At 34.4% G+C, this 18933-nt stretch overlaps 1 protein-coding gene and 1 pseudogene across 2 annotated transcripts in view; one reads left to right on the top strand and one right to left on the bottom strand.

Moving 5' to 3' along the window:
- CTNNA3 (catenin alpha 3) overlaps positions 1 to 18933 on the top strand; it is a gene marked incomplete at both ends in the record, with an annotated part of 1638358 nt that overhangs the window by 1034482 nt on the left and 584943 nt on the right. The window contains 1 exon segment of the mRNA XM_079710492.1: positions 11490 to 11582. Within this exon segment, the coding sequence (XP_079566618.1) occupies positions 11490 to 11582 (93 nt within the window).
- On the bottom strand, positions 16570 to 17306 carry LOC307057507 (transmembrane protein 33-like; annotated as a pseudogene). The gene has a single exon. The product of its transcript is annotated as a transmembrane protein 33-like (transcript).

The raw sequence follows: 18933 nt of genomic DNA, 5'->3' as shown, positions 1-18933 counted from the left end.
CTTTTGGGTGTTCTGATTTTCTCATTGGCAATGGGCTTTGATTCATTTGATATTTGCCATTATATTAAAGACAACTTGAGGGAAAACCAATGTCTGGTCTTCCTATTGTGAATTAGCAATCATATTTGTGAATCATTTTAAATAAAACAGTTATGAAACAACCCAAGCTATTTTCTACCTAAAAGCCCTTAAACGTTATATCTGTATTTTCTGGAAACCCTATTTGTAAGTGATTCTGGATCCTCAGATTTTGCAGTGTCATGATTAATATGTTGGTATTAAAATTTCAAAAATAGATATAGAAACATTTTATTCTCTTCAAAATGAAAATTACTATATTGTTTTTTCTGGTTATAAAAGTGGTCCATGCTCATTATAATAACCCAAACTATACATTTTAAAAATTATAATAAAAGAAAGTTGAAATTATCTTGAATCTTACCCCTCAGAGATAAGCCCAATTACCATTTTGGTGAACAACATTTTAGATATCATACTTTCTAACACACACACATATTTATCATTTTTAATAAAGAGATCATTTTATACATTTTGCTTATCATTAGCATGTTTCCAAGTCAATAAATATAAAACTATTTCATCAATCTCCTTTATTTTTCTATTTACATAACCATTTATGAAAAAGATACTTGGAAAAATTTCAGTCAATATAGAAACATATAGTTAAAAGGGGATGCTTTTCTTCATGGCAAAATTGATCCTACTTCCCTTCCATATGTAACTCATGATAAGAGTTGGAATTTAACTCAACTTTGTCACCTGAGAAATGTAAATATTTCTTCTTTCTTTACAATATTTGCAGCTGTCACTTATTTTTTAGGTTCATTTATATTGGCTAGAACCTGGAGTAAAATATTGGTTAACCTCAGTAACAAGGGGAATTCTATTTTAATCTTGACTTTTGAGCAGTATTCTATAATTTTCTTTAATTTTCTGTAATTAGACCTGTCTCAGGTTAAGAATAATTTATTCATAACTCACTAAGACTTTTGTTTGTTTTTGTTCTCTTTTAGTTTAGCTTTGTTTTGTATTAATAAGAATGTGCATAAAACTTTATCAAATGCTTTTCTAAAATCTGTTAAAATATAGTAAAACAAGGAATTTCATTGCTAGTATTTCCCAACCACAAGCCACTGTTTTATTCCTAGGAGAAACTGCATTGTTTTGCTGTATTATTAGTCTTTAGTTACATAGTTGGAGTTAATTTGCTAATATTTTATTTAGAAATGTGATGTTTAAATTAAAAACAAAATTGCCTGATAGTTCTGCCCCCTGCCTACTTTCTGTCTAATTTTGTTATCAAGTTACACAATCAGTAAAATGTGATCATTTAAATGGGAGGGGGCCTAGAAGTCAAATAATTAATCTGCTCATCTTATAGATGGATAACCAAAGACAGAGAAGTAAATAGTTACATTAGCAAAACTAATATAAGAGACAGGATTGCGTGATTTAAGATTTATAACATTTGGGAGGCAATTTGAGATGCAAAGTCTTAGAGGATATTAAGTTCCTTGGCAATAGTTTGTTTCCATGAAACAGCCTGACTTCAGTCACTGCTAGGAGGTTCACCTACCTCTAGCTTCCTGTTGTACTTAGAAACTACAGTTTTATTCTCTCTTTCATGTGTCCCCTTAAATAGGTTATGTTTCTTGAGATTTGCTTGTGTTGTCTTTGAGTTCTCAGGCAGTTCCTAGCCCACATCACAGGTGCATAATCAATATTTGTTACTTGATGAAACTGTTTACCTGCACCTTGCTATGCACTTTTATAACACAATTCTATTAGTTAAATATTCTACAAAATTCATAATTCATGGTCATTTCTTGTTACTACAAGGGGCAGCACAGAAGCATTGTCTGACCAGGAGGAACAGAAGAACTGGCTTGCTTAGCCAGAGGTCACTTGGACGCCAACACTGAGAGATCACAGACCCCCGTCTACACTTCTCACATTCAGTCCCAGTGCTCTGAGCTAGGCTTACCTGGAAACAAAGCATGTGTTACATTACGTTCTGCTGGAGATATTAAAGCTCCTGGGTTTGTTCATGGGAGTTATCACACCTCTTTCCATCTGCCTCACTCACCAGCATTTGGCAGCCAGCTTGGGTCCTTTGAAGAGTTATTTTGCTTGATTAAAAATAAATTAATTAAAAGCTAAATTGGGAGCTAATCAATTGTTCCCAATTTGATGTCTTAAGTGAAACTAAAACTCGAAAGAAGCTGCCTCCCAAGCTTTGTTAAGTACAATGACCAGACTAGAAGAAAAGTGTGTTACTTTTCTTTGAAGTCCAACTGTCTAAGCCTTTGTGGAATATTGCAAATGAATTTCAGAGGGAAATTTCATTTCCCTTTCTCACTTGTCCTGAATTTCTGCTGCTGCCTCCTCCCTCTAAACTCAATTTTTCATCCTCTCTTTGGGGATGATACATTTGTAAGTGTACTAATCCATGCACTCATGCATTTATTCATCCACTGAAGGACTATTGTTTGGCTACCATATATCAGGTACTAGAAACTGAGGGTCCAGTGATGAACAAGTAAGGGCCCTGCTCTTATAAAGCAGAAGAAATGGTCACTAATCAAATAATCTTTTCAGTAAATGTATAATTACAAATCGAGAATCAAACTCAGAGGGAAAAACCTGACTTGGTTAAAGACAGGTCTCAGTGGTGGGTAGGGGTTGCAGTATTGGTGAAAAACTTTCTAAAAATTTACTTGGGAGCAGAGACCTGCAATTAACTATGTCTAAGTGGTGTAAATTGGCAATGAAGGAGGAGGAGCACATTCCAGGCTAAAGAAAACAGCATGTGCAAATGTCCTGTGGCAGAAGGAAGCATGGATAGTTGAAAATAGGTTGACATAGCTGAAGTAAAGAGAGAAAAAGAACTATGGGTGATGAGTCTTGGACCAGACTATAGAAGACCTTGTAGGGAAGGGAATGTGGAGTGGGAATGGGAGATGATGATGGAAGAATCAAATTTGCATTTGAAAAAAATCATCAGCTACAGTGTGGTGAACATATTGTAGAGAAGGCACAGTGGCTGAGAATAAAATCTAAGTCTGAATGAAAAAATAAAACTGACAGTAAACTTGACTAGGGTAGGGAGCAAGAAAAGTAGATGATTCAAGAGATGTTTTGAGAGAGGAAATCAAAACAAATGGATTGATAAGGGAATGGGAGTGAGTATTGTCTAGGCAGCCTCTAGCTCTCTGCTTCATGTCACAAGACACATGGGGATATCCTCACCACCTACACTGTCCTCTGTCCACACTACGCTAGTCTGACCATCATCATTCTGCCTCAACCAACAATGGCCGTCTGTGTGGCTGAATCAGTGAATAATTTCAGGAATTACTTACTTGACTTCTTATTATTTGATAGCTGAAACCACCTTCTTGAAACTTTCTCTTCTTCTATCCTCTATGACATCAGAGTATTGTGGGTAACCTTCTCTATCTCTGGCCACTTTTTCTAAGACTCATCATAGGTTTATCTTCTTCTATCTGCCTAATAAATATTGGTATCTTAGGTACTCTTCTAAGAATATATACCCCCTACTCACACACATCCAATTGCTATGGATAAGCTAGTGACTTCCTAATTAATATCCACTGTGGACCCTTCCTCTCTTTTCCTTCTTCACAGCTCTTCACAAGCTTTTGTGAATCTTTATTCTTTTCTAAATTCAGAAAGCAATCCAATCTTTTGTAAATGCCAAGTCACAAATAAAGAACTTGTTTTAGCTATACTGTTTCTGTATCCTTACTTCAAGTGTTTATTTGTATCTTTGTTACAGATTTGTCAGATTTTGACGTTCCCAATATACAAACAGTCGGACTGAAATCAACTCAAGGCAATTAAGTTTAATGACTCAAGGGCTTTCTTTCCTCAAGTATTTTCCTCCATAACTTAAAGTAATGATACTAATCTTTATGCTCCTGTAATAGATAATTAGAAACTTTTTTTTTTGATGAGGAAGGGACAGAGGAAGGACATAGTTTCCAATTAAGTTGTACTAAGCCCTCTAAGATACACATTCATTGCATTTATTGACACAATAGAAGATATCTATTCATGATAATTCAATTTCCAGGTGAACAAAGATAAACTATTTTTTTATTTATTTACATAGACTAAATTCTGTTTTTAGGATACTTTGGCTGATAAAAATTTTTTTTAAAAAAGAATACATAATTGTCTTTACCTTCTAGCATTTACCATCTGAAAAATACATAAGTGAGTCTAGGAAGAATAAAGTAGGTGCTATACTTGTGCGAGTATGAATTATGATTCTGGGCGTCTGAGAAAGGTTTGTGGAGGAGATGTTATTTGATCCAGGCCTTAATGTATAGGTATGAATTTAAAAGAGCACATGAAAGGATGGCTTTTAGATATAATAAACAGCTTACGAAAGGATAAGCACAATTGCTAAATTATTTTCTTTAAGAATTAGATGTCCTTTTTTACCTGGTCTGTAAAATGTTCTAATAGATATCTAGGGATTAAGATATTCAAAACAAGACAGGTAAAACCACACTTATCTATATGTGCAGAAACTGAAATGAACATCTCCTTCTCTGCATTTGCCCCTGATACTATGGTATCCAGGTTGCCTAAATCCAGAGGCAGACATTTCATAGAAAGTGCCTTCCACTGAAATGATTATGGTTCTGCATTGCCAGCCTTTAACTTTGCTGAGAGTAGCCATCTGAAATTAGTGCATAAGGGGTTTGTAAATTTCTGATTCAGTACTACATTCAGTTATAGTTGCATGCAAGATAATATGAATTTGGGTTACTTAAGTAGAAAACAAAAGAGACTTCATTTGAAGACACAAGGTAGTGCACATAGATACAGGCAAACTGAGAGAAGAGGGCTGAGATTGGGTAGGAACAGGAACTGCTCCAGGGCTCCATGCAGGAAGTGATGGATATGCCCACACCAGGGCCAGGGGAGGACTACTAGGAGCTTTGATTAACTGTCATACCAAGATTTCACACCACTGGGTTAGAGGAGGAGACAGTAGTTCTCCAAAGGGAAATCAGAGTGTTATTATTGACAGAAAAAGGAATGGATACTGGGGAGAAGGCCAGAAGTTTCTCCTACACTTGATTTTCTTGTTTCCTGAGTATTTTGATTTTTAACCTTTTCTCTATTTGTTATAGACTAAATGTTTGTGTCCCCCAAAATTCATATGTTGAAATCCTAACACCCAAGGTGATAGTATTGGGAGGTAGAACCTTTTGAAGGTGATTGGGTAATGAGGGAAGAACCTTCATAGAAGTGATTAGTGCCCTTATTAAAAGAAGCCCCAGAGAGATCCCTCACCTCTTCTGCCATGTGAGGTTACAGCTAGAGGGTTTAGTCTATGAACCAGAAAGCTGGTACTCACCAGACACTGAGTCTTCCAGCACCTTGATTCTAGATTCCCCAGCCTCTAGCACTGCGAGAAATAAATTCTGTTGTTTGTAAGCTACCCAGTGTATTTACTTTTGTTATAGTAGCCCTAATAGACTAAGCCCTATTTCTCAGGTGGTAGTATAGGTTATTATTTCTTGTCTCTAATTTGTGAAGCCTTTTCTATGATTCCTAGCCTCTTCCATATATATTCAGTTCATACTTCTTGTAGATTTTCACCCCTTTACATTAATTTTCAGGAAGGAGTGTCTATCCAAACAAATGAAAATCAACCCAAAGTCTGAATGTTTCTGTGTGTTGTGTGTATGTGTGTGTGGATGGTGGTATATCAGAATCACCTGGGGAACTTTTAACAGTTGAATTAAACATACTTTATACCTCTTCTAATGTCCACCCATAGACATACTTAATATATCACAATATCTTGGCAGAGGAACCTGGACTTTTCTTTTAATAGCTATACTGGTGATTCTATTATGCTTACCATCTAACTTATCCCACAAGTTGAGGACTACTAATGAAGATTTTCTATGAGCCCAACCTTATATCTATTATTGAAGATATTTGACATTTTAGATTCTATAACCACTGTGAGAAAGTTGTTGAGAGAAAGATTTCACCTCATTATAAGGAAGAACTTCTTAACTTGTGTAACTTTGGACTACCCTGCAACGGGAATAGGCTGCCCTGCAAAACAGTAAATTCTGTCTCTGAAAGTGTTTACACAGGAGTTGCATGACCATCTGCCAGAGAGGAAAATGAATGAAAATGAGACAGTGACCTTTCTTCCCCCTTGAGAGCTAAGATACACAGTGACATGATATTACAATTAACTATGTGAACTATATATAAACAATGAATATGCAAAAATGGAAATCTCACCAAACATCAAAGTTGGCTTCATGTTCTTGAGAAATCATATTGCAGGTAAATATCTGTGTGAGAGCTCCTTAGTGACAGAATGAATGATGTATGACGAGCAGCTGTCCAAACAGTGAGCTTGTTCCTAGCAACGATACCATTTCAGTTGTCTAAGATGACTTGAGAGGACAGCTAGTGCACCTGAGATTTCAAATAACACTTGATATTAGAATGTTAAAATATAGCATGCTCTGGTATTCAGTACTTTTAAAATTCAATCTCTTTATCAGCTCAGAACAGAGTAATGATAAACAGCAGAGTTAAGCTTATAGCATGGTAGACTGATTTAAAGGTCATTGAAAATACTCCCACTCTCCAAATATCTTTTTTATAGCTTTCCTTGATACTGACATTAGTGAGTCATTGGTGGTGAGGGGGGTCAAGTATGGCCAATTCCCTGACCTTGATGGAACTGGCCTAGCTGGCAGGGTTTTATGAGGCCAGGTTCCAGAGCAGGGAATTTCTCACTTCAGAACATGGGTCAGGGAGTGAGAGGTACCATGTTCTATGCCAGGTGAAGGGGGAAAAGTCAGCAAATAGAAAAGATGGCGGGGACATTCAAAATTGGTATACAGAAACTAAACTAGGAACCAGGAAGAGGAAAACAAACATCAACAAGATGGTAATAAATGTGCATTAGTTCAAGAATTGTCTGGTCAGGCTTTTCTGTCTACAACGTTTTTTTTAATAGACCTGAAAGGGCAGTAAATTCAAGTTTAAAGCATTTAGAATGAGATATACATCTTAGAGGGCACAAGGACTGGTGAGAAGGAAAGAGGCTCACAAGTGAGGTGCTGATGTTAAAAAATCACTCCCCTCTGAGTAACATGAAAACATGTCCCTGTCTGAAATTTTTTTTAAATTTGACTTTTGAAATTATTAGATAGAGTATCAGCAATTATTTTAGTGATATAGCTTAATCTTTTGTAAAAATGAAAGAACGTTGTGTCCTGGCCTTGTCTTTTTAATAAACTTGTGAATTTACCTGAGTGCGCTTGGTCTCATTTATTTAGGTTAATTTAGGCTCTGATTTTCTTGGTCTTGGCTAAGGATATAGCACAATATCAATAAAAAGTCTGGTCAATCATTTCAATGCAGGAAACTTTTCAGTGCTTTAATTCAGGATGGTATAAATGGCACACACATAGCCCTGATTAATAGTCTCCCTGTCCTTGGATAGTTTGAGAACGTTTCTTCTCTCTGACTTTGTTTTCCAATTGATACAATAGAGGATTAGAGAATGAGGTCAGAGGTCACAAATTGGTGAACTGTGAACTAAAGTAAGTCAACAGACTGTTAGCTTGGTTAAGGAATTGAGTTTTTCCTTGTATTTCAACTTGTTTTAATGAGGCCTAATGCCTTTAGGCAGGGCATACACACTCGTGTTTGCCTGGGGCACCACCATGCACCCTAACCACTGTTATATCTAGACGCCATGTTTGTATTCCCTGCATGAGTCCTGTAAACATTTGAATTTGTGGCTCTTCGATTAGACATTTTGTCAAATTTCTTTAGACTTCTAAAATTTTAATTCTATAAAACTTCTTGAGAGAGTGAATGTTCTTTCCCACCCCCCATTAATAGAAGGGAGATGAGTGGGAAGGAAATTGATACATGGTCAGGGCTACCTGGTATCAGGCTATCTTCACAAACTATCTCATTTAATCCTCAAAGTACTCCAGTGAGATTGATAATATCATACCCATTTTATAGGTGACAGAATGATCTCAGAGATGTTAACATTTTGCCCATGGTCAGAAATTTTATTAATTGTGGGAATTGAGTTAAAACCCAGATCTATTTGTCTCCAAAACCTCTCTGTGAACAGTTTTCCTTAGTGGGCAAAAATCTTTCAAAAGGGTCTCTTGAATAATGAAACTTTACACAGACTTTTGAAACACTGTCAAAGATATATAAAAGCTGTCAGATGTCCAAATATCTCAAACTGTTTTATAAAATATTTTGTTTGCATGCTGTTTTCTTTGACCAATAGGGAGTTGCCTTCATGCTATGCTAGGGAACATACCTGACTGCCTAAAGAGCCACACAGAACTTAGGAATATTGTTAGAAAAAATTTGGCTTTCACTTAAACATTCATGTGACTTAGAAAATATGTCACAAATCACTCAAATTAGAAATGTAAAGCGATTTTTATCACATAATTTTCTCTATTTGGTCACAGAATACTAGCTATCCTATAAATTCAATTTGTTTCTATAAAATATCACTAAAACTCCACATGCCTTAATCTGGAAATAGTACTTGATTATCTAGAAAGTTTACCTGACATAGAACAGTTCTGGTAAGGAGAAGTTTGGGTATGTCTGAATAAAGGAAGACAGAAAGAGTGTTAATATAATGATTAATTGAGTAGAAAACTTTGAGGTGTGCTGTATTTTCAATTGAGAGTTTTGTAAGACTTAAGTCTGCTAATATAAACAGAAACTTTGTCTTTAGGATGATTTTTATGTTAACATTAGTCACTGAATTGGCTACGATAAACATGGAGACCAGAAAATGTCCAGAAGAAGAATGTGTTTTTAAAAGGGAAAAAAGGTAAAGATGAAACATTAAAAATAAATAAAGTAAAAGAGTGTCCCCACCCTTCCTCCTGGTAACCTCTAAGTCTGTGAGTCTGTTTTGTAAATAAGTTCATTTGTATCATTTTTTTTCGATTCCGCATATGAGCAATATCATATGATATTTGTCTTTCTCTGTCTGACTTCACTTAGTATGATAATCTCCAGGTCCATCCATATTGCTGCAAATGACATTATTTCATTCTTTTTTAATGGCTGAATAATATTCCACTGTGTATATGTACCACATCTTCTTTATCCATTCCTCTGTTGATGGACATTTAAGTTGCTTCCATGTCTTGACTGTTATAAATAGCTCTGCAGTGCAGTGCATGTGTGCTTTTGGAGTATGGTTTTCTCTAGATATATGCCCAGGAGTGGGATTGCTGGATCATATAGTAGCTCTATTTTTAGTTTCTTAAGGAACCTCCATACTGTTCTCCATAGTGTCTGTACCAATTTACATTCCCACCAACAGTGAAGGAGAGTTCCCTTTTCTTAACAACCTCTCCAGCATTTATTGTTTGTAGATTTTTTGATGATGGCCATTCTGATTGTTGTGAGGTGATATCTCATTGTAGTTTTGATTTGCATTTCTCTAATAATTAGTGATATTGAGCATCTTTTCATGTGCCTCTTGGCCATCTGTGTATATCTGTTTCTTTGGAGAAATGTCTATTTAGGTCTTCTGCCCATTTTTTTGATTGGGTTGTTTGGGATAGATTGGGAGTTTGGAATTGACATGTACACACTACTATATTTAAAATATATAACCAACAAGGACCTACTGTATAGCACAGGGAGTTCTGCTTAATATCCTGTAATAACCTAAATGGGAAAAGAATTTGGAAAAGAATAGATACATATATAACTGAATCCTTTTGCTGTACAGCTGAAACTAACACAACATTGTTAATCAGCTATGCTCTGATATAAAATAACTTTTTTTTAAAAAAGAGTGCCTATATAGAGTACCTTCCTGTAATTTTAAACTTTGGATTAACCAACATTCATCTGATTTGACCAAAAGATTGAGGCAATAATTTAAATTTTTTACTTAAAACAAAGAGTGCTCAAATTTACAGATAGCTATTTTCTGCAAGTGCAGTGCATATTATGAGACATATTAAAGCAGTTAGACTGCTAAATTTTACTTTCTGTGAGTGGGGCTTTGGGAGTGGGGGAGAGGGGCAAAGAAACTGCTGCCCTTTTCAAATAATTCACAAATGTGCTAATTATGTGTCAGATATGAAAGTTGAGTCATTGTGACCTTCAAGCCAACAAAAGACCTTTTCAAGTAAGCCATTTCCATGTATATTAATAAAGTGAACAATGCCGTTCCCCAGTTAAATAATGTATGGCTGCTATTTCATTATATGTAAATGCAAACCATGGAGTTGTTTCACTGTTGACATATTTAAAGTAATGCTATAAAAAAAAGCAAAGCCTGCAAATCCATGTAAGTAACAGTTTGTGGTACTCTACAAATAGTCATCCAAAGATATGTTTTTTGTTCACTTCCACTGCATGCAGTTTAAGTGTGGTTTCTCTACAACTGAGTGCATTGGATTTGATCAGTAAAACTTGCCATGTGCTAAAGTATGTAATAACTAACAGAGATATTAGGAAAGTGATTGTTAGAAAAGCAATCTCTTTGCAGTGATGAAGACAACAACATATTTTGTAGATTAGAGGAAACATTGCCTCTGTACATGAATACTCATCTGTTAGCAAGGGGAATAAGAGTGAGGTTCAAAGGAAAAGAAAGGAATTCCATGATCTTTCTCATGACTCATTCATGGTATAAAGAAATTATTTGTAAACATTGGACTTAGGTAATAGACGTGAATGTAGTTATTTAAAAGGGCACCCATTTCCCTGGAAAAGAGTGTGAGTTTAAAAAGCAATAATGTATAAAAGAATATGGGTATTACTAAGGGCTTGAATCAAATTGACTGCTCAAATGTCAAATAGTGCCTACGAAGTTGTAATAGAAAGTCAAGAACAGGAAGAAGAATTCAATTATCTTGTATTTGTCCAGCTTTGCAGCATATTTGATGCTGAATAAAACATGAATAAAGATAACAGTCATGCTTAATGCAACTTAAGTATGTATAATAGACTTCTGGGAAATAATAAACCAATTACAAACTTAAAATAAACCACAATCATATGAGATTCCAAGAATCTATCAGCATTCAATCCATAAGTAAACTTTTTTTCAGTCCCATAGGAAACCATAATAGTTAGCATCTTATTATGGGTTGGGTGTTGATACCAAGAGACTGTACAGGGTTTACTAATTTACTCACCAGTCTTCCTTTTGGCTTTAAATGATTTTCCATGGCCCTTTGTTGTTTTTAATATCAATAGATTATCTGAATGTGTCCATAAAGCAGATACCAGTGACATTTATGAAAATGCTGTTGTTTGTCATTGAGATTTTCAATGGACATGTACATACTCTTACTTGTCTAGGATGACAAATGTTTCTTCATTTCCTTCATAATCTGAGATAATTTCCATTGTTTTATATTGTATTTAAGGTGGCAAATCTTGCTTGTTCCATGTCAACAAATGAAGATGGAATTAAGATTGTCAAAGTTGCAGCCAATCACCTGGAAACCTTGTGTCCACAGGTATGATAACTAAGTTACTGACTATTTCAATAAACTAGCTATAAAAAATTATATGTAATGCTCCAGACTTTCATACATGTGGAAATATTTTAAAATATATGTTTTAAACACAGACAATGACTTATCCTAAGGTCATACTTTGTTGTTTGCTAAGCACCTCATTCTTTATTTAACACCTGGTTCTTGTAACATATCCTGAGAGACCATATTAGAATTTTGTGAAAGGTATGGTTTGAAATCAAAGCAGTGTTTTGTCTAACAGATCTGATTTATTTTTAGTCTTATTTATTTTGAAACCTCAAATTATATGACATTAATGGTTTTTTCCCTCTTTTATCAAAAGAAGGCATGAGTTTGAAAAAAGCCAAGAAATATTTTCTTGTCTGCAATTCAGGAGTTTTTTAAAATCTGAAGAGCAACACATTCTTTAGGGAATTATTTTTAGATGATGGATTGTTTTGAAACCATGAATCAGGATACACATAAGGTCAATCTTAAATGCCTTCCTTGTCTTAGAATAAGCAATAAATAGTATGGATAATTATTTCATAATAAAAACCACAAATGTTGTAAGGATGTGAAATATAATCATGATTAGAAACTTCAAGTCTCTGGACATCTGCTTAGATTCTAATTTTACTAAAAGTAGAGTGTGTGTTAAATTCTTGATTTGCCTTGCTGGTGACTTCATCTCTAAGAATATTGAGGAAACAGTAAGGGAGAGTGCTTCCTTAGACTTAATGTTGATTAACAAGTGAACACGGGCTGAAGAAGTGCAGTCTTAGGACCTGCACCTGAGATCTCGTAACTGATGTCAGTTTTCTGTGAGGTTCCACAGGGAACAGAACTCTGCAGTGAGGTCTCTGAAGTGTCAGAATCACTTACACGCCCCTCAAGAGTCTGAATTCTCATTTCTCCACGTGGTGGATAACACTTGATGCTGTCATTTTTTAAATGTCTTTTGAATCCAAATAGTATTCAATGTATCTCATTGGTTTCAATTTATAATTTTCTGATTACTCAAGAAAACATTTTTTTAAACATTTATTAACCATTTGGCTTTCTAATTCTGAGTTGCCTCAACCCTTTGCCAATTTTTAGTTTTGATTTTTTTTTAATTGCATTGCTTAGGTTTATTAAAAATGTCTTCTGTTGACTATGACTTCTCTTTTAACTTTGAAAATAATATTTTAATCATAAAAGATTTTAAGAACTTTAATGTGAACATATGATCTATCTTTTAATTTCTTAAATAGACATTTGAGCACCTACCCTGTGCCATGGTTTGTTGGTTTGTGCTTTGTCAAGAAATTCTTGCAACAAAAATGTTATATAGTTCCCACATTTTCTTTTTTAAAGATTGATTTATTGTTATTTAACCTTTAGATCTTTTTTCATCTGAAATTTATTTTTATGTCTAAATGAAGTGGGATTTTTTTTTTTTTTACAGTGGTAACCATTGGGAAACCGTCATATATTAAATAGTTGATCCTTTCCCAATTAATGTGAAATGTTACCATTTTTCATACATACACACACACTTTTTAAATGTTTCCATTGTTTTATATATATTTGTATACATATGTGTATAAACTATAAGTAATGCATGCATATATATACAATACATGTTTTATTTAATACATTATACATGTATAATACATACATATCAAATCTGAATAGCTTCTTTACTCCTATTCTGTATGAAATATAAATTGATAGATAAATTAAAATATGTTCCAAAGTATACAATTTTCTGGGATCTCTATTCTATTCCAGTGACTCATTTCTTTATCACTGCAACAGTATTATGGAAACTTTTTCCAGTTTTATTGAGATATAATTGACATACAGCACTGTATAATTTTAAAGTGTACAGCATAATGATTTGACTTAGATAAATCATAAAATGATTACAACAGTAAGTTTAGTGAACATCCATCATCTCATATAGATACAAAATAAGAAAGAAAAAAAAATTTTTCTTGGGATTTACTCTCTTAACAACTTTCATACATAGCATACAGCCATTTTCATTATATTAACCATGGCATACATTACATCCCTAGTACATACTTTCTTATAACTAGAAGTTTGTAACTTGACCACTTTTATCCACTTCCCACTCTTTCTACTTCCTACCTCTGAAAAGCACAAACATTGTCTCTTTTTCTATGAGGTTGTTTGTTTTTGAAGTATAATTGATGTACAACACTACATGAGTTCCTTATGCACAACATAGTGATTCAATATTTCCATATATTTCAAAATGACCATGATAAGTCTAATTACCATCTATCATCATATAAACATATGATATCATGACTGACAAATTCCCCACACTGTATATTTCATACCTGTGACATTTATTTTATACATGGAAGTTTGTACCTCTTAATCTCCCTCACCTAGTTATCTCATCACCCCATCCCCTCCCCTCTGTTCTTGGTATCTATAACTTTGTTTCTGTTTTGTTATGTTTGTCCATTTGTGTTTTTTTTTTAGATTTCATATGTAAGTGAAATCATATGGTATTTGTCTTTCTCTGTTTTACTTATTTCACTTAGCATATTTCCTCTAGTTCTCTCCATGTTGTCACAAATAGCAAGATTTAATTCTTTTTTATGGCTGAGTAATGTTCCATTGTATGTGTTTATGTGTGTGTGTGTTTACCACATCTTCTTTATCCATTCATTTATCGACGAGCACATAGGTTGCTTTAATATCTTTGCTATTGTACATAATACTGCAATGCATATATCTTTTCAAACTAGTGTTTTTGTTTTCTTTTGATAAAAAGCAAGGAGTGGAATTTCTGGGTCATATGGTAGTTCTATTTTTAATTTTTTGGGTAATCTCCATACTGTTTTCCATAGTGACTGCACCAATTTACATTCCTGTAAACAAGGCGTAAGGGTTCCCTTTTCTCTACATCCTTGCCAACACTTGGTATTTGTTGTCTTTTGGATAATAGGCATTCTGACAGGTGTGAAGTTGACAGCTCGTGGTTTTAATTTACATTTCCCTGATAATTAGTGATATTGAGCATCTTTTCATGTGCCTTTTGGCCATCTGTATATCTTCTTTGGAAAAATGTCTATTCAGGTTCTTTGCCCATTTTTAATTGGGTTGTTTCTTTTTTTAATGTTGAGTTGTATGAGCTCTTTGTATATTTTGGATCTTAACCCCTTAATGAATATTTTGTTTGCAAATATCTTCTCCCATTCAGTATGAGACCTTTAATTTTGTTGACAGTTTCCTTCACTGTGCAAAAGCTTTTAAGTTTGATGTAGTCCCATTTGTTTATTTTTGCTTTTGTTTCCCTTTCCTAAGGAAATTTATCCCCCCAAAATATTGCTAAAACCGATGTCAAAGAGCATCCTGCCTGAGTTTCTTTTTATTGTTTACTTAACATTGTAGTTACTTTATTGCTCTAGAAAATTTAGTTTTTATAACCATCAGATTACATACATAGTGATAATAAGACTGCCCCCCACACAATCAACTGTATATTACAAGGCTTCTCTAACTTAGTGGATAAATATTACAAAATTACAAAGCTAGCTGGTTACAGTTGAGCTATCAAGTAGGTATCACATTTCTATAGATCAAAAAGTTGAATAAAAAGAAAACTGACGTCACTGATAAGTCACCAAGTATATTTGAGAAATCCAAGTTACATGCACATAGAAGGAAACTGGTTACAAAAACCATTACATTACTTGATGTTAACATTTTGCAATGTTTTAAACATTTGCAATCAAGCAACAATAAATATAAGAATGAATTTTAAAAAGGAGTTAATGGAAGCTGAACGGATGTATTTAACATATTACACAACTCAAATCACAGTTGCATGATACATCCAATCCCCACAAACATATCTGCATTACGCCATTGAAACGTGCGCTATGTCCCCCACAACTCCTCTGGCTCTATTCGCAATCAATAACCTTTCCTATAAACCTTTCTATTTAATCTTTTAAGTCAGATATGATGGGTAAGCATGTATAATCTTCATTATTATTTCAGAACAGATACAAAGTTTAGTCATATGCTTAATCTTCAGTTACATTACTTTCAAAAGGCATCTGAACTGCTGTAACCGTCTATGACAAGTCAAGCCTAAGAAACCGAGAAAAGTGGCAGTCAAGAATCTGATCTAAGTAACTGTGTAAACTATGATAATACTAAAACCTGTGTGTCCACATTTCTAAAAGAATGATTTCCTGTTTGAGAAGTGTTACTCAATGGATCTCTGAAAGGAAAACTGACTGACTACTGTATTGCTGTCTGATGTAAAACGCTTAGGTGACCACAAATATTTACCCAGTTGGTTAACAAGCTTTCATTTGGGCCTTTTAAAAAATATTCAAAGCCACAAAAGTAGTTATGAAAATAAAATTTTGGAAGGTCATAGTATAAGATATATATAGAATTCCTATAATAATGGTACATCCAAAATAAATCTGTCCTAACAAAGCAGCACAAAATCAATTTAGAAACAATTTGAAATTACAGTGGGAAGTGTTTTTGTTAAAATCGTCAACCAAAATTACTGAATAGCAAAAGAATACTGTCTCAAAATCTACTGATTTACATGTTAATATTACCACAGTGAACTCATGCCAGATATAAATTCAGGTTACCAATTAGATGAAAACAAACTTTAGAGCTATTTTTACCGGAGAAATAAATGTACTGCATGATAAAGGCACAGCAGCATCTAAAGAATTTTTGATACATTTATCACAAGATTCAAACTTCCCTAACTATTAACAACACATTACAATAAAGTTTCTCAGCAAGTGTTTAAAAGGCTTGATTTAACATGCCAGGAAAATGAATATTTTTCTTTTGAGTTGCATTTATGTAAATTATGTAAATTGCATTGAGGTCACTTTTACATCTGGAATTAACCATCCCTAACAGAAGTACCAGCAGCTAACAATGCTTATTTATATTATATATAACTTAGCTGAATGTTAAACTATGCAACTGTTGGTGCCAGTCTGCTTATAAAGGCAATGCTCTGGAGACAAAGTCTTCTCACAAACAATGGGCAAGGAGGTTTCATTATCAGATGTTCAACAACAATCCTCCGTTCATTAAACAAAGTCCAACAATATGGATTTCTTCGAGAGGAGTATCAAAGAGTAAGGAATCTATAGCATATAAAAGGGTGAAGCAAACTTAGTTGACCACTAAAAAGCATAAAAACTGTAGTAGGCATCAAGAATATTTCATTACAAGCAATGAATTTCAGAATATTCTGTTGATTAGTGCTTAATTTATCCAAGAGAGCTTTCAGCAGAGGTAAACAATTTGAACCCTTTGCATCAAGGACCTTTTTCGTGTATGTGGCAGCATGAAGCAAGTAAAATAACAAGACTGGGAAAATACTCATTGTAACAGGGTAGGGAATTGACAAAAATGAGTGACTAGAACAGGTAGTGGCAGCTGTTCTCTGACGAAGCGTGGGCCAGGAATGCTCTGCTTAACTGGAAGTGTGGTAATCTTTGGTGCAGCCTCAGAGCACTAGTCAGAGCATTTGCCAGCAAAGGACATTGGTAAAAGCTTGCTGCTTCATGCAACCCAGGAAGAGGCAGAACAAAGCAGAGCCATAAACTGTGAACAAGCGAGAAAGCCACATTGCCGTGTCGTTTATTGGCCATCATGAATTACACTGCGCCTGCCCCTTGGGGCTGTTCAGGCCGTATCCGCCATGGGGGGCTCACACACGCATCCGGGATGCTGTCCAGCACGGTCATGAGCAAATATGGGTTTCTAGAAAGACTGAGTGAAGGCAGAGCTTCGGAACAGGGCCCAGCAGGGCCAACCTAACACTGGCTCCAGGTTATTGCTGAACCCGGAAGTGCTCCCTTCACTTCTGTGGGGAAGAGGTGGTGATGCAGAGGGGAAACCCTTAGTGGTTCCCTGAGGCATGACAGGGAAGTGTCCCTGCCTATGTTTTTTCCTAGAAGTTTTATGGTTTCAGGTCTTACATTTAAGTCTTAATCCCTTTTGAATTTATTCTTGTATATGGTATGAGAAAATAATCCAGTTTCATTCTTTTGCATGTAGCTGTCCAGTTTTCTCAAAACCATTTATTGTAGAAGCTGTCTTTTTCCCATTTTATATTCTTGCCTCCTTTGCTGTAGATTAATTTCCGTATAAGTGTGCCTTCATTTTTCTGGTCTCCTTTTTATGTTCCACAGATCTATGTGTCTGTTTTTGTGCAGATAGCATACTGTTTTGATTACTATGCTTTTTAGTATAGTTTGAAATCAGGGAGCATGATACCTCTGGCTTTGTTCTTCTTTCTCAAGATTATGTTGGCTATTTAGGATATTTTGTGTTTCCATACAAATTTTAGAATTATTTGTTCTAGTTCTGTGAAAAATGACATCGGTATTTTGATAGGGATACATTAAATCTGTAGATTGCCTTGGGTAATATGGTCATTTTATCAATAATAATTCTTCCAATCCATCAACTTGATATATAAAGATATTAGAAAGCCATCTGTTTGTGTCTTCTTCAATTTCTTTTATCAGTGTTTTATAGTTTTCCTAGTACAGGTCTTTTACCTCCTTAATTAGATTTATTTCTAGGTATTTTATTCTTTTTGATGCAATTGTAAATTGGATTATTTTCTTAATTTCTCTTTCTGATAGTTTGTTAGTATATAGAAACACAACTGATTTCTGTGTATTAATTTTCTATACTGTAAGTTTATTGAATTCATTGATGAGTTATAATAGTTTCTTGGTAACAGGTTTAGGATTTTCCATATATTGGATCTTGTTGTCTGCAAACAGTGACAGTTTTACTGTTTGCCTTACAATTTAGGTTCCTTTCATTTCCTTTTCCTGTCTGAATACTGTTCCTATTACTTCCAGTACTATGTTAAATAAAAGTGGCAAGAGTGGGAATCCTTGTCTTATTCCTGATCTTAGAGGAAATGCTTTCGGCCTTTCATACATTGCATATGATGTTGTGTGTGGGCTTGTCATATATGGCCTTTATTATTTTGAGATATGTTACCTTTATACCCACTTCGTTGAACTTTTTCTTTTTATTACTATAAATGGATGTTGAATTGTGTCAAAAGCTTTTGCTACATCTATTGAGATGATCATATGATTTTTATTCAATTTGTTAATGTGGTATACCACATTGATTGTTTGAGAATATTGAACCATCTTTCATCCCTGGGATAAATCCTACTTGTTCATGGTGTATGATCCTTTCAATGTATTGTTGAATTTGGTTTGCTAATACTTTGCTGAGGATTTTTGCATCTATGTTCATCAGTGGCATTGGCCTGTAATTTTTGTGAGTTGTGTTGTGT

This window comes from Hyperoodon ampullatus, assembly GCF_949752795.1.
Source record: "Hyperoodon ampullatus genome assembly, chromosome: 1".
Lineage (NCBI taxonomy): Eukaryota > Metazoa > Chordata > Mammalia > Artiodactyla > Ziphiidae > Hyperoodon > Hyperoodon ampullatus.
This window is presented reverse-complemented; position numbering and strand designations above follow the sequence as displayed.